At 44.7% G+C, this 17,176-nt stretch overlaps 1 protein-coding gene across 1 annotated transcript in view; it reads right to left on the minus strand.

Moving 5' to 3' along the window:
- Window positions 1-17,176, minus strand: part of PARD3B (par-3 family cell polarity regulator beta) — a 578,916-nt gene that overhangs the window by 151,201 nt on the left and 410,539 nt on the right. The window contains exon 19 of the mRNA XM_056861663.1: window positions 14,188-14,298. Coding sequence (XP_056717641.1) covers window positions 14,188-14,298 — 111 coding nt within the window. The remainder of the gene's footprint in view (window positions 1-14,187; window positions 14,299-17,176) is intronic.

A 17,176-nucleotide genomic window follows, 5' to 3' on the forward strand; every position in this document is an offset into this window, starting at 1 on the left:
AAAAATCTAAAAGTAATTAACTGGATTTAAAAAAAAAAAACCAACACCTTAATCAAATATGTATTCTTATCAGGGATCCAAGGCAGCAGTAAATTGGGACATTTAAAAAACTGGGACCTCATCCAATCTGTGATCTGATCAGGGTTCAATGGGTATAATAAATTGGGACTATTAAAACTGGGATCTCGTCCAACACTTTATTTTGTCTAAACCGCACAACCTAGCAATGCTGCTAAGTCAGGAATATTCAGTGAATAGAAATGCTATGTTAAATTAACCCTTAACAAATAAGATGAAAATGTGCATGGATTTTTACAGAGTTATACTCATTCTGAAGTTGTTGTGGTTAAAATAATGTTAGCTAGATTTCATTAGGTAATCAATAAGCAAAATATTTTTTTCTAAATAATAATTTGCAGTTTTGTGAGGTTATGCAGAAATAGGTCCTATTGACTTTACTGGGCCATAAGAAAGAATAATTTTGGATTACAGCTCTGGTTTTCTGCCAGGCCTCCCCTCAAATTATAAAAGGTAAGAGCAGAGAAACAGAGTACATCAATGTATCTAATTTTCAACATGACCCCATCCATGGATAATTACATCTGGGGATTGGGGCCATGGGCAGACCAGACAGATCCTTTTACAATCCTGAGAAAAGTCCCAGGTCTACAGAAAATTCTGAAATCTTAAACAAACAAACAAACTTGGGGGTGGGTTTTTTTAAGAACTCTCCCCAATAACAGAAGCTGTGCCTGTACCTTTCAGAAATGGATGCCCTCTGAGATCTGTGGCCATTGTGGTGGTTGCTAGGCAATCTCAACAGTACTGACAGCTTTCAAATCTCAGTTTCTGTCAATAAAATTCAGAGGGTCCTCCCCAGGGCTATTTTAGCCTCCCAAGGCCACCTGGTCCCCTTTCTCCTGCCCTGGAGGGAGGACTCGTCAGGGAAAGAGCCAGCAGCAACCACGGGGCAACTTGCTAACATGCAGTTTGCACAACTCAGTCAGGTGTAGTGGTGGCTATGACTGACACCACACAACTTGCCTGGGCCCAACAGCAGCCTCTTCACAACTTGTTTGGTGGCCACTGCGTTGTACATCTCTCTAGAACACTGGATCCCAACCAGGGGTCCGTGGACCCCCAGGGGTCCGCGAGAACTAAATTAAGGTCCGCGAAACAAAGTTATAAACCCATAATAAATTAATATTTTCAATTAAAAGTTATCTATTATAAAATATATATATTCAAATATTATTCTAAGTTTAATGTTTAACTAACAGTTATGATTAAAGTTTATTTTCAAATTCTCAGAATTTTTATTTTGAACCTTGGGGTCCCTGCACCGAACAAAAAAGTCCTAGTGGTCCCTGGTCAAAAAAAGGTTGGGAACCACTGCTCTAGAATGACTTGTCACAACATGACTTTTGCAACTGGGACAACCTTTCCTAGGGAGAGGCTGCCAGGGGGAGGGAAGGCAGGAAAGCTTACAGACAGTGTGGTGTAGTGGTTTGCTTGTCAGACTAGTTGGGAGACTCAGCCTCAAATTCCCACTCTGCCATGGAAGCTTGCTGGGTGACCTTGGGCTAGCCAATCTCTCACAGCCTAACTGACCTCACAGGGTCACTGTGAGGATTAAATGGAGGAGAGGAGGAGGATGTCAGCTGCTTTGGGTCCCCGTTGGGGAGAAAGTTGGGATGTAAGTAAAGTAAATAAATAATTAATAAAGCTAAAGATGTGAGGGCAGATAAAAGAAAGGTTAAGCTGGGAAGTGGGAAGGAGAGAAGGAAGCAGACAAAGGGGAGAGGATATGGGGGCTGCCAGGGGGAGAGAAAGAAGAAATCGTGTGTGAAAGTGGGCTCAGGGAGAAATTAACTGACCCCTACAGTCCTTGTGGGTTTCCCGCGTGCAAATATTTAACAAGTAACCATAGAATTTTAGAGGGGACTTGAGAGGACTTGCAAGGAACATCTCATTTCTCCCTCCCCACATTATTTCTCCTTTCCATCCCTAAGTGGCCCCCATAGCCTTCCCTTTTCCTTGCTTCCCACCACAACCAATCTACCTTTACCTGCCCCCCATCTTAAGTTTTCTCTTCCTCCCTCCATTTGGCATCCTCTGCCCTTTCTTCTCTTTCAACAAGTTACCCTTAATTTATGTACCCCCTTGAGCTTTTCCTTCTTCTCTTTCCTTCCCTTCCTCCCATCCCTCCCTCCCACATTTTACCTTTTTAGTCTCCCCCCTTCCCCCCCCATTGCATTTGAAATGAAAACTTGAAAGATTCAGCAATACTGTTGGGGTCGAATGGCCACAAAGATCTCAGAAGGCAGTGTCACAATATTGCAACAGGCATTCATCTGTTAAAGTTACAGCTGTTGTTTCTAATATTGAGAGACTTTTAGTCCCCCAATTTTATTTTATTTTTAGATTTCAGACTTTTCTGGTTCTTCCAGTTTATACAGGAATCCCCCATCTGTGTGTCCCTTGCCCCACGGTGTGGATTTCTCAATCCACACTTTACGGCCTGGATCAGAATTAAATGTAATGTTATTAGAACCAAACAAGCTTCCAATTTTAAACTTCTTCAAGTCATTATCCTATGTGCAGTTCACTTCAACAGTCATTTTTATGGAAATAAAATTCACCAAAATAAATACTGATATAATAGGAATGGATATTCAAGTCACTAGCATTCATTCCAACTATAAATTGCGTTTAAGTGCTTTCCTGTCTGTGGTGTGTGCTTAGTTTGTGCAGGGCACTCATAGATGCAATATTAAATTGCAGTTTGCTAAATATAAAAAAAGTATTATTGATTTAAAGCATATTAGCACGCAGGCAAAGCTCAGGACTGATAAGGCTGGAGTACACCTCTACGGCTTTAGAAAGCTTCCTAGAAAGAAATCCACAAACTTGAAATAATTTACAGGTTACTGAATTTGAGACTCACCCTCTTAAATACTCAATTCTAGCCTGCTGCTGAAAACAAGGGCCAGATGCCACCTTTATTGTATACCTTTCTGTGTGTAGAGCTTTCTTCTCTGGTAGGAAATCCAAAGCTACCTCTTTGTCATTAATAAAATAAAAATAGAATACCTTTCATAAATTAACCAGCATGTGAATACAAAATTTGGCTTATGGAACATTGTTATATTCACAGTTCACTTACTCTGTAGAGGGTGTTTTTTTCCTAATTAACAACATCCAGGTTTCACTAAATTATTTCAGTTATTGAAAATGTATATTCTAACAGCAGCAAGACACTAGGCTCTGCTAGAAAGAGGACTTTCGTCTCAGTAGGGATACTTAAATAAAGAAGGTAAACAACCAGGCAAAAACAGCTGTCTTTTAGCTGATATTAATATTACGTAACAGTTGAAAAGAAGGTGTATTGTTGTAAAGCACAAGATACCCTACACATCTGGTTTACTTTAGAAAAATCTCCAAAGGCAACCATATTAAAAAGCAACGTGCCTTATTGTTAACTTTAGATGGGGGCGGAGAGCCCTTTTCATTTCTAAACAAGGAAATAGATCTTTTTCCCATCTTGAATGTTACATCTGCACTGGTTTAACTTTAAGATTGAATCGTCTCTATGAAAGAATTTAAATTAAAAACAATGCTTCCCAATTACAGATATACTTTTAGGCCTTGGAAACTGATCTAGCCAAGCTCTGTCAAGCAAGAGCTACAAGAGAGTTTTGTATGAGCCATAAAACAGGAACTCAGTTCCATGATCTCAGTCGCTGGATTAGGAAGGCCTAACCATTTGTTCTCTGAGAATCACATGGCGAGGCATAGTGTGGGAGAACCACTTAGTCTGCCCTGGTCATGATGCTCTCATGGTCTCGTGCGCAGATTTAAAAAGAGGCTCCTCGTTGAGAAGATGAAAAACCAAAGAATAATGAAAACAAACAAACACAAATGCAGGGGGCCTCTGGAGGCCGCTCCCAGCCGGGAAAAGGCGGCGGCGGTAAGTTCCCCCCTCCCCCCTCCTTCTACTGTATTGACCCGCGTATAAGCCGAGTTCGGCTTTTTCATCCCTTTTTTTGGGCTGAAAAACTCGGCTTATACGCGAGTATATACAGTAACACAGAATTCTCCAACTGAAATCAACCGCCAGGCACTACTCAAAAGGCTGATGAGGCTGTACAGTCTTCAACAGCTGGAACAATGGGGTCATAGAACCATAGAGTTGGGAGGGGCCAGAAAGGCCATCTAGTCCAACCCCCTGCTTAATGCAGATCAGCCTAGAGCAGAGGTTCCCAAACTGTGCTCCACGGAGCACTTGGTGCTCCATGAAGCATCTCCTAGCGCTACGTGAAGAGACTGGAAAGAAAAATACTACTGTCATTCAGTTTAGTTTACAGGTGCTAGGTGAAAATTAGTGCTCTGTGATGAACTTCTCTCCTGAAAAGTGCTCCATGACTCAAAAAGTTTAGGAACCTCTGGCCTAGAGCATCCCTGACAAGTGCTTGTCCAGCCTCTGCTTAAGGATTCCCAGTGAGGGGGAGCTCACTTCCTCCCTAGGTAGCTGATTCCATTGTTGAACAACTCTCACTGTAAAACAATTTCCCCCCTAATATCCAGCTGGTACCTTTCCGACCACAATTTAAGCCCATTAATGCGTGTCCTATCCTCTCCTGCCAACAGGAACAACTCCCTGCCCTCCTCTAAGAAAGGTCTTGGCTTCCATGGCAAATAACAGGAGCTTTTACTGGGCAATCAGACAGTGCCACCACAAGAGCCAGACGGGAAGATCTTTGTTGGTGTCAGAGCTCACCTGGGGAGCCTATGATCCTTTGTGCGCAAGTTGGACTGGTCAGCATTTCAGCATTAAAACAGCACGAAACAAGACAAAGGATAGCTGCGCTCCTCAGGATAAGAACTGGAGGTATCAGCATCCACATTTCAGTAGCTGGATGTCAATTATCTAAGAGGGGAATTGTGGACATGAGGGAGACTTGTTGCTATGGAGTTCCGCTGATTTGCTACATCTTGCTTTTATGGCCCCAGACCTACAGCAGCTTGAAACCTGATTCTTCATTGCCTGCCAGAATGATCCACAATATACTGGCATGACAAGGTCTTAAAAACCATGACCTGAAAAATCTGCTTTCCCCCTTCTTTTTATTTTGTAACATCTGGCCTGATGGAGAATTCGGATGAACCTGATAGCATGCACTGCAGTGTCCCAATGTGTCATTGGGCTGGTCCTAATGAAAGAGATAACACGGATCGTGGCAGGTATCGACCCTGCCTGTTTCCGAATGGATGGCTGAAGCCAACGTGTGGGCAGTATTTGAAAGGCTTAGGATGTTCTGCATGTGTTATGATGCTGGGGAGCAATCCCAGCCGCATCCCTGCCATGTGAAGAACTGCAATGGTCTCTGTATGCAAGACTGAAGTTTCTGTTATGTGACCCTTTTCCATATAGAAGAGAAGAAGAAGAGTTGGTTTTTGTATGCCAACTTTCTCTACCACTTAAGGAAAAATCAAACCGGCTTACAATCACCTTCCCTTCCCTCCCCTGTGACGTAGGTAGGGCTGAGAGGGTGTGACTAGCCCAAGGTCATCCAGCTGGCTTCATGTGTAGGAGTGGGGAAACAAATCCAGTTCACCAGATTAACACTCATGTGGAGGAGTGGGGAATCAACAAAACCCGGTTCTCCAGATCAGAGTCCACCGCTCCAAACCACCATTCTTAACCACTACTGGACTCGAATCTTGCTCGTGTACTACAGACCAACATGGAAACTAACATAATGAGATGGTTACAAAAGGAAGAGAGAAGTTTACTTTTTTCAACCCAGAGTGACTTTCTGGAGTGGTATTAAGTGCTAGACCTAGAACATCCTTACTCCTCAGGCACAACGGCTGACAATACGGGTTGATTCTCATCTTCCCAGTTGAGTGTGACCCTTACACCCAAGGAGCAGCAGTCTGTTCCTGACTGCCTTTGCCTCACTGGAGAGGAGAAGGGTAATTAGACTCCCCATGCGAAATGCAGTTCTTCTCGTGAAGGGGAAACTACGACAACCGGCCCAGCTGGAATGGGGATTTGGCATTTTGAAGCCTCCCAAATAGTTGTGAAGCTGGGCAAAGGCCACTGCTGTTGGCACTCCGGAAAGCCTTGGATCTCCATATTATGCTGACCACCTCCTTCAGAGCCTGATAAATAGAAGCCCTCAGCCTCTAAAGCAGTGGTTCCCAAACTTTTCGGGCTACCGCCCCCTTGGTTCCCAACTCAACCCCAGCCCCCCTACCCTATCCAACAACACAGTTGAAGGGGCCCACCTCTAGCGCCCCCCTGCTGCCCCCTTGCCTCTTAGTGCCCCCCTAGGTAATCCCCCCCCAGGGGGTGGTACTGCCCACTTTGGGAACCACTACTCTAAAGGAAGAAAAGCTTCAGAGCTTTCTTTCAGGATAAGGGCACGGAGTTTAGGCCACAGTGCTCAGGAAACCCTTGGCAGCAAGCACTGACGAAAATTGTTCATGCAGAAGCACAACCTCTCTCCATTCCCTCTTAAACAATAATATAATTTTTCAAAAAATCTGTCATGGTACCAAACAGGGGAAGTTAATAGGAGAAGGCTAATGAACTTTTACCAATGACAGTAATTAGGAAAGCAATTAAAATCTCATACCAGGCCAAGTTGTTTGTGTAGCTTTTGCTTGCTGCGCTGCAGTACGATTCTTCTTCCCCCTCTCGGTACCGCGATTGTTCATTTTACTATAAATTAATTTCTCTCCTAATGTGGAATGGGCAGCTGAGTGTGCAGAGCCTCCATTCTAGTAAATCTCCTCCCCTCCCTTCCCCTGAAGCTCGGTCTATTCAGAAGGCCAGACGGAGTATGCAGAATTGCAGCAAGTGAAGTCATAGTGGCAGCAAGATCTATGGCACGGGCTCGCTTGTGTGGTTGTCGTTGCCAATATGTGCATTAAAATCTTAGGCCTGAATTACATTATACATTATGGGATTAGTGGATCTTGGGACAGAGTTATAAAACTCATCTTTAATGTCTGCGTAAGCCATCATTAGGGTAACAGTCAACAACAACATGAAGAATTAAAGTTCTACTCAACTAGATAACTTGGAGCTTGTCTTAGTCAAATACTCCCGCAGTATTCCCCCCCCCCCCCACACACACAGTAATATGTAGCAAAGAAGCCAGCTTTCCTCTTTTTCAACTATTGACAAAATCATCTACTCCAACATTTTAAGAGCTGGACAATAAATTAATTTGATCCACCACCATTACTTTAAACTATGCTCTTGAGTTCCTTCGATCATATATTCCCTAGAAGCTAGGTCACATTTGAGGGCTGAACCACCAAGGGGTGACTTGTCTGTGCAGATGAGCTTTCACAGGTCAACTGCCATAGGCAGAAACTCGCCTATCAACTCAAATACAAGGATTTAAGTGGAGCCAGTTCAAACATTGTAGTGCCATCATGGAAGAAAGCCTCGAGGAGGAGGAGGAGAAGAAGAGTTGGTTTTTATATGCTGACTTTGTCTACCACTTAAGGGAGACTCAAACCGGCTTACAATCACCTTCCCTTCCCCTCCCCACAACAGACACCCTGTGAGGTAGGTGGGGCTGAGAGAGCTCGAAGAGAACTGTGACTAGCCCAAGGTCCCCCAGCTGGCTTCATGTGGAGGAGTGGGGAAACCAACCTGGTTCACCAGATTAGCCTCCGCCGCTCAAGTGGAGGAGTGGGGAATCAAACCCGATTCTCCAGATCAGAGTGGGATGACATGTCCTTACTCTCTGCTACACTGAAGTCTAAATGCCAATCATGCATAGTTTGCAGGGGGAAAGCCATAAAAATGGTGCCAGGAGAATGAGCAAGAATGAGCATGAGAAGGAAGGTCACAGGAACATAAGAAGCTTGTTCCACTCATCGAGATACATTTTTGAAATAGGATGGTTTGAAGCAATGAAGATGAATTTTGTAACCGTGCCCCAAGAATCCACTGCAAAATACATGCTCTTTGGGAACACAGCTACACAATTAATCTCTGCTGCTACCCTAATTCAAAAGTGAATGGACTTTCCAGGTTGCCTGTGGTCTTGCTCACACCCACACACACCCCAGCACCGTCTTGTGTGGGATTTTTCAGATTATGCCTGATTTGTATTGCCCTGCACATTTGCAAGGTTCATCTGGGTAGCTTCCTGTGACAGGGAGAAAACAAACAGTGATTTCTTATTTAAAAGGCAGGCATGACTGGGAGGGGGGGAAAGCAAATGTGCATTTTTCATGGAAAGTCTGTTGTTGTTTTTAAGAGAGGAGAAGACCAAAGAAGGTAACCGCGATACCCGCTTTTGCAAAGGGCTGGTGCAAACATGCATGGGTGGAGGATGTGCTTGTACAACAAAACATCATACATGATAAAAGGCAACGTGATACAGATGCTCATAGCAGGGCTCTGGTGCACACATGAATATAGGAACACATGAAGCTGCCTTATACTGAATCAGACCCTTGGTCCATCAAAGTATTATCTACTCAGACCAGCAGTGGCTCTCCAGGGTCTCAGGCAGAGGTCTTTCACATCACCTACTTGTCTGGTCCCTTTAACTGGAGATGCTGGGGATTGAACCTGGGACCTTCTGCATGCCAAGAAGATGCTCTACCACTGAGCCACGGCCCCTAATACTTTCCTAATAGGCACAATTAAACAGAAACTTTTCCTGGACAACTGTAATTGTTATTTGATTTCCAAGACACCTTTCTCAGTCCTAAGTCTCTTATGTCTGTATTTCCTTGTGTGGAATACTGGAATGAGCAAGGTTTGCCTATGAAGGAGAGTCAGGTCTCTCCTCCTGCTGCTTCTCATGCGCGGTTGCCTGTTTCAGTACATCAGAGGCAAGACTCGGGGGATGCAGGTGTAGCAAAGTGGGCATTAGAGCGGCACTCGTTTCATGCGCTGGAATTCGACTTGTAACATGCCGGCTGAAAGCCTGGCTGTCGCTACACTAAGAGCAGCCCTGCAGTTGGATTAAAGCAAGGTTAATGCGACTGAGTAAACACAAATTACCTGCTTGTGCATATGGTATATTTAAAGGCTACCTTTTGGGGGTTTCGTAAAGATACTTTGTTTTCTTAAGCAGAATTCAAGGATAAAAATTGCCCTGTGGGGGGAAAAAAGGTGAGATTTCTGTTCTTCTTAATTGTGGGATGAGAATCAAAGGCGCGAGTTAAAAATATCAACCAGGTTCATCAGCTTCTAAGCACACCTGCTGTTCTCCATTTCAATCTCAAACATTTCCAGGTCAGAAAGGTGAATAATTATTAGAGAAGATAAACCAGAATTATAAAGCCATTGAACCGACTGTTTTTAATAGGTTCTTACCAATTAACTGTCACTCCAGGGAATACAATCTATTCCGAAAGAGAATTTTATCACTAAAAGAAATGTTGACTACAATTACTCCATGTCCGATTGGAACGTTAGCCTTAGAAACAGAAGGGACAGCTTTTTTCCGGCTGCCAACATTTTAGCAAATGACACTGGCCCTTTAACAGATGGGACGCATACTTCTTAGCTTGCCAGGATCCTAATAAAAGACACTGGCTTCGGTACAAGAAAGGAGACATATCTCTCAAAATGCCAGCATCCAAACTTGGAGTCAGAAGTTTAAAATAAGGAAAGGGAGCCCAGATAGCAATGGCAGGCATATGCTACAGGGGTTTCAATACCATTGGTGAAAACCCTGGCCAAATACTAATTAATTCACTGAAACACTGAGTTTGTGCAGTCAGGGTAGGTACCATATCTATTACTAATTGTGCCCCAATAGGTACTGCGGGCTGCTCCCCCCACCCACAATTTCCTTTTGAAAGACTATCAATTGAATTGGTTGTCAGTTATTGATTGATTTTAGAAGAAGAAGAAGACGACGAAGACGACGAGGAGTTGGTTTTTATATGCCCACTTTCTCTACCTTTTAAAGAGTCTCAAAGTGGCTTACAATTAGCTTCCCTTCCCCCCTCCCAATAACAGGCACCTTCTGAGGTAGGAGGGGCTGAGAGAGTTCAGAGAGAACTGTGACTAACCCATGGTCTCCCAGCAGGCTTCATGTGTAGGAGTGGGGAATCAAACCCGGTTCTCCAGATTAGGGTTCACCACCCTTAACCACTACACCACACTGGCTCTCACTTGTACAATAATTTGAACATACTTATTTCCACATAGAAAAACATTTTTTTAAAAAAACATATTGTTGTTGTTTTTTCTAATGAAAGATCGTGTTCAGGCCCAAGGGTCACAATATTTGACCCACCGCCAAGTCCAGTGCTGGCCCCCAAATAGGTAAGGTAGCCTACCAGGGGCTTAAGAAACTTCCCAAGTTTGCCCTCAGCCTGACTGGGGCTGCAAAAACAGGAGGGTGGCCAAGTACCCCATTGCACTTCAGGTGGGCTGTCGGTTGTGCAGTCCTGAACTAGAAGAAGAGTGTTGAACTACAATCCAGGAGACCGAGATTAAAATCTCCACTCTTCCACGGAAGCTTCTGGGTGACCTAGGGCCAGTCACACACACTCGCCTTGCTTACATCACAGGGAGAATAAACTGGAGGAGAGGAGAACAACTTGATAAGCTCCTTTGAGTTCCCGTTGGGAAGAAAGGTGAGGCATAAATTGTTAAATAAACAAAACCAACATAATTGTACTGTCTTGGGGAATGAGTTGAGAGACAGAAGAGTCTGTGGCATATAACAGCTGCAACGAAAAAGGAACATTTCGCACACTCAAAGAATCAGGTGTGCAAAAGACAAGTGGCTGATGAACACATGAACTCATGAAGCTGCCTTATATTGAATCAGACCTTTGGCCCATCCAAGACACTATTGTCTACTCAGACTGGCAGCGGCTCTCTAGGGTCTCAGCCAGGGGTCTTTCACATCACCTACCTGCCTAGTCCCTTTAACTGGAGATGCCGGGGATTGAACCTGGTCCTGGGACCTTCTGCATGCCAAGCAGACGCTCTACCACTGAGCCACAGCCGATTCCTGCCCAAAGGCCTCCCAAGGATTCTTCTCTTAATGAGCCCCCATTTCTGTCCCCCTTCTCCAAGTATGAGATCACAGTTGGTCCCACCAGATCGCACCATCTCACCCTTTAAACACTGTTTCCCGACAATAGCATTAGCACAGAAGGTACTGGCGCCAGCCATAGAAACAACAAAATGCCTCGAAATGGAACAAAAGAAAGCAAAATAGTAGACTCTTGGGGACAATTCTAATTGTTGCTTACTGTTCTATTCCTGTGTCCAAGATAGTATATGAATGTCTCTGGGTTCAATGAGCCCAAAATGTGGCTTCAAGTCAATAAAGCAGTTGCCAAGGCTCTGACTTGGAGAAATTCAGAGCCTCTGTGTTTCAAGGATGCTAAGAGGAAGCCAGGTTTGAATGCACACAGTAGGGCTTATGGCTGACAGAAGGGAGATTTGTTTGAGCGTGAAAATGCATGCCTGAAAGAAGGGACCTGGGTCAGGCACTTAGTTCTGAAGCTGGGGGGAAACAGGAGAAAATCTCTGGCTGTGGCACACCATACCCCCCCCCCTCACCAATTAGATATGCAGTGAGTTTGCTGACCCAGTATAGCAGAGGGTTTATCTTCGCCCTGTTTCACTCTGCAGAGAAACAGAAGGTTCAGGGAAATCCCACTTTTATAGAAACACAGCACTGTTCCAAAGCAGATGTTTCTTGCTACATAGGAGTGGGCATAGGAACACTAGGGTTGCCAACCTCCAGGTGGAGGCTGGAGACCTGGGATTAAAACTGTCCTCCAGGGGATAGAAATCAGGTCACCTGGAGAAAATGGCCGCTTTGCAAGGTGGACTCTATGTCATTATACCCCACTGAAGTCCCTCCCCTCCTCAAACCCCACCCTCCTCAGGATCCACCCCCTCAAACCTCCAGGTATTTTCCAACCCAGAGCTGGCAACCCTAAGGAGCAGGGAGAGGATGTGACCCACTGCACAGGCTGCGGCAGTGAGCTGGGAGGGGTTCCTGCGCCGTCCGGGGGGCGGGGCCGATGTTAGTCGGCCTCCTGAGCCGTTTCAGCTCAGGAATGCCCCTTTTTTGTTGAGATACGCCAGCTTTTTGCTGGAGTATCTCCCTTGCAACCCTATGAGGGTTGCACGGTTCTTTTGCGCCGGGTAAAGGTTTCGGCGGTGCCGCTGGGTTGCCTCCTAAGCCCAGCGCAGGCATTCCTCTCAGGAATGCGCTGTATGATTCTATATGGGTTTTATTTGACCACCAATGAAGGCCTTATGGCCAAAACGCATCTGGTTTAGGTCTGTCAACTAGGGCTGTCGATTCGGTTCGTCCAAACCGAAAAAACAGCCGAATTCTCCGCAATTCGGGGGTTTTCAGTTCGGATGGAACCGAACTAAAAAAAGGCGGGAAAACGACGCCCCGAATTCAGCACATTTGGGGCGATCGCCGAATAAATTCGGCAGGTTCGGCGTTCCCGAACCTGCCTTTTCCCACCTTTAAAGACCCACCGCCCACTTTCCTGGGACTCCCGGGAAACCGGGCGGCGGCGGGGGGGGGGTCTTTAAACTCCCCAGATCTGCGCCTTCCAGCTGGGAGGCGCAGATCTGTTCCCCCCTCGCGCGACTTCATGAGGCTTCCTTGAAGGCACACGGGAGGCACTTTAAACAGATCTGCGTCTTCCAGCTGGGAGGCGCAAATCTGTACCCTCCTCGTGCGCCTTCACGGGGCTTCCCTGAAGCCGGGCAGGGGGCGCTTTAAAGAGATCTGTGCCTTCCAGCTGGGAGGCGCAGATCTGTTTAAAGAGCCTGCTTCACGCCTTCACGGGGCTTCCCTGAAGGCGCACGGGGGCGTTTTAAACAGATCTGAGCCTTCCAGCTGGGAGGCGCAGGTCTGTTTAAAGAGCCCCCCGCACGCCTTCACGGTGCTTCCCTGAAGCCAAGCAGGGGACGCTTTAAACAGATCTGCGCCTCTCAGCTGGAAGGCGTAGATCTGTTTAAAGAGCCCCCCGCACGCCTTCATGGAAGCCCCATGAAGGCCCGCAGGGGAGCTCTTGAAAGACCCCCGCCCCCTTCCCGACTCTCGGTTTGAAGTGGTGGGCGCTGCCTGGGCAGGCGGTGCCCAGCACTTCAAAGACCCGGCCGAATTTTCCCCCGAACTCCGGATCTCGCGCTGAATTTCGCGGATCCGAAGCGGGGGAGTTCGGACTTCGGCACATCCCGAATTAAAAAGGGACGAATTTTGCCGAAGCCAAACTTTACCGAATTTCTTTTCAACAGCCCTACTGTCAACCTTATAAGATGCCACTGTGCCATGTTTTATCATTTTTAATGTTTTTAACAGTAATGCTAGGAAAAGTTGAGGGCAGCAGGTAAAGAGGAAGACCCAACAAAAGATGGATTGACTCTATCAAGGAAGCCACAGCCCTCAGTTTGCAAGACCTGAGCAAGGCTGTCAAAGATAGGACATTTTGGAGGACATTGATTCATAGGGTTGCCATGAGTCGGAAGTGACTTGACGGCACTTTACACACACATAGCGCCTTAAAATAAAACATATTTCTCTATTACTATTTTATTTTTTCCACCCAACCTTGGGTACCCAGCTACTCTCATGGCACGCCTTTAATTTCCCATGAACTGCCCAAGTTCATAGAATCAGCACTGCTGAAGATGGCCATCTAGCCTCTGCTTAAAAACCTCCAGTATTTACAAATATCTCGACATACGCAGATTATATACCAGCCCAAGCATGCATGTAGGGTGTTAAACACATTCCAAATTATAAAGCCCTCTAGTTGGAGTGCCTGCAAGATGTTTTACACTGGGCTGTATTGGTCTCCCATATAGTATGTGTATGCAAGTATCAACCTGGTAAATGCCATTGTGCCATGTACTATCATTTTTAATGTTTTTAATCCTGATATAGCACCTTAAAATAAAATATATTTCTCTATCATTATTTTAACTTGTCTACCCAACCTTGGGTACCCAGCTTTTAGTTTTTAAAGGTTGGGTTTCTTCCCCCTTGTCTTCCAGTCTTTTTGAATATTGCCATGAGAGTAGTCAAGGACAGAATGGTCACAAGATGGCTGGGGTGATATTTCAGGAATAGCCATCCTACCCCCCTTTAATTACTGTCCATCCTCAACACAGAAAAAATGCACCTGCTCTGCTCAGCTCACCTTTCCCGCTCCTCCTTCATCTTTTCCAGGTCTTCTTCTTTGAGAGTGCCGTGCTTTGCATTTCCCTTGTGGTCTCCTTTCGCACCTTTGTCCTCTTTTTTCTTGCCAAACCTGATGAAGAAATTAGGGAACGTTATTGGAGAGGACAGACAGAACACAGGGGAAAGATTACATTAACCCCTCCCTCCCAACAAGCCTGGAGATTTCAAGAAGAGTTGTGTGATTTGTTGACTTCATTTAGACCCCGCCTTTCCCCTCAAAGGGAGACCCAAAGAGGCTTACATTAAGAACATAAGAAAAGCCATGCTGGATTAGATCAAGGCCCATCAAGTCCAGCAGTCTGTTCACACAGTGGCCAACCAGGTGCCTCTAGGAAGCCCCCAAACAAGACGACTGAAGCAGCATTATCCTGCCTGTGTTCCACAGCACCTAATACAATAGGCATGCTCCTCTGATCCTGGATGCATCATGACTAGCATTCATTTTGACTAGTAGCCATGGATAGCCCTCTCCTCCATGAACATGTCCACTCCCCTCCTAAAGCCGTTCAAGTTGGCAGCCATCACCACATCCTGGGGCAGGGAATTCCACAATTTAACTATGCGTAGTGTGAAGAAATACTTCCTTTTCTCTGTTTTGAACCTCCAGCTTCGGCAGATGACCCTGTGTTCTAGTATCATGAGACAGGGAGAAAAGCTCCTCCCTGTCCACTCTCTCCATACGATGCATAATTGTATAGACCTCTATCATGTCTCCCCTTAACTGACTACTTTCCAAGCTAAACAGCCCTAAGCGTTTTAACTGCTCCTCACAGGGCAATTGCTCTAATCTCCTGATCATTTTGGTTGCTCTTTTCTGCACCTTCTCAAACTCTGCAACATCCTTTTTTAGGTGGGGTGACCAGAACTGTACACAGTATTCCAAGTGTGGTCTCACCATAGATTTTTACAAGGGCAGTGCTCTCCTCTCCTCTACTGTATCCTCACAACAACCCTGTGAAGCAGGTTAGGCTGACAGTGGGTGACTGGCCCAAGGCCACCCAGCAAGCTTCTGTGGCAGAGTAGGGATTTGAACCCGGAGTGTTCCAGATTCTAATCCAGCACTGACTACTTACAACACTGACTCTACAATACACTTTGCCCCAGCTATGCCTTCTAAAATAAACTTGATATACCATTCAATAAACTAAACATTCTCAGAATACATATTAGCTAATTTTCTATATACTTGGGGTATTTTTTTTTCAAGACACCAGGAGCAATGTATGTTTGAGATGTCTCCAGAGGCTAAATGAATGGGGGTGGCTTCAATGCTCAGCTATTATTAGCATAAAACCTAAAAACAGCTGAAGGGTCTTCTTTCCCCGAGGGCAGTTTGCATGTAAGCAATCCTTCAAGCCAACATCAGAAGCAAACCACATCCCATTCCACTCTTCTTTGCAAATGTTGCTACTCCATTACACAGAGCGCTGATTTCACTTGGCTTACCTTTCAAATCAAACTAAGGGTGAAGCCCGCAACAAAATAAACAGCCCGCCATTACACAGACAGAACAACAACAACAAAAAAACTAATTTAAGAAAACCACTTTGCAAAACTCAACGCTCTTTTTCATTATAAACAAACAACTGGTGTATTGTAATGACAGAGGCCTTGCAAATAGCAGTTTTCAAGTATGCTAATACATGCATTTCCTGCACTAAATTAAACCTTTATAGTATAACTAATGGCCATAGTTGATGTGGGCTGGAGAAAAATACATTCTTCTCCTCCTATTTAGATGAACACCCACTATTCTTTCCAGCTCAGCCCTACAACCTGGATTGTTTTTTTGAAAATTTAACCAAGCCTTTTTTTTAAAAAAAGGTTAGGCATACTATACCACACTTTGTTTAAAACTGCAGGTATAGTCCCTGAAAACATTTCCTACTACTCTACTTTGTTATTATAGGATTTAAAACGAAGAAATTTAAATCATACAGAAGTGTAAATGAATATGTAGTACCTTACACTGAAAATGACCATGGACTATAGAATAGATCTTTGGCATTAAAGCCAGATTAACAATTCTGGAAACTCTTAAAACTAGGGTTGCCAGGTCCCTCTTTGCCAATGGCCAGAGGTTTTTGGGAGCCTGAGGAGGGCAGGGCTTGGAGAGGGGTGCAACGTCAATGTCACAGAGTCCAATTGCCAAAGTGGCCATTTTCTCCAGGTGAACTGATCTCTATTGACTGGAGATCAGTTGTGATAGCAGGAGATCTCCAGCTAGGGCCTGGAGGTTGGCAACCCTACTTAAAACAGATGACGCTTAGGAAGAAAACAATTGCTTAAATTTAACCAAGAGGTTGTTTGAAGAGTTCACTGTTTTCACGCCATCACCATTTATTCCCAGCATCACCTGTGCAATGGAAGTGATGCAACTTCCCACTGTTTCACAAAATGCGGGACTGGAACCGAAACGTCCTTTTACTCAATCGGACCATTTTATTTATTTATTTATTTGAAATGCCTCTATGCTGCCTTTCCACCCAAATACGGTCCCCCAAACAGCAAACATTGAAACATTTAAACGTTTAAAATAGTGACACGACATTTTCAAACGTGTATATAAAATATTTAACAACACCATCAAAACATGTAGACATGCAAATGCAACACAACCAGTAGGGTTGCCAACCTCCAGGTACTGATCCAAAGCAGACACCTCTGTGTACAAAAATAGTTACTCAAATTCTGACACAGAGTTTTAGTATAGCTTCATAAAAGACTGTATTGTACAAAACACACACATAAAACATGCAAAACATGCACAAGTACCCTTATAAATATATATTTAAATCCTCAGCACTCAGTCCATATAATCCAGTTATTTTAGATTCCCAGTTCTGTAGATAATTGTTTCTCATCTTTTTTTTTCAGGTGAAAGTAGTTGGAAAGTATATTCCTTCCTGAAGCAAGAGGATCCTGCTATTACAAGTGATCTCCAGCCG

This window comes from Euleptes europaea, chromosome 15, assembly GCF_029931775.1.
Source record: "Euleptes europaea isolate rEulEur1 chromosome 15, rEulEur1.hap1, whole genome shotgun sequence".
Taxonomy (NCBI): Eukaryota; Metazoa; Chordata; class Lepidosauria; order Squamata; family Sphaerodactylidae; genus Euleptes; species Euleptes europaea.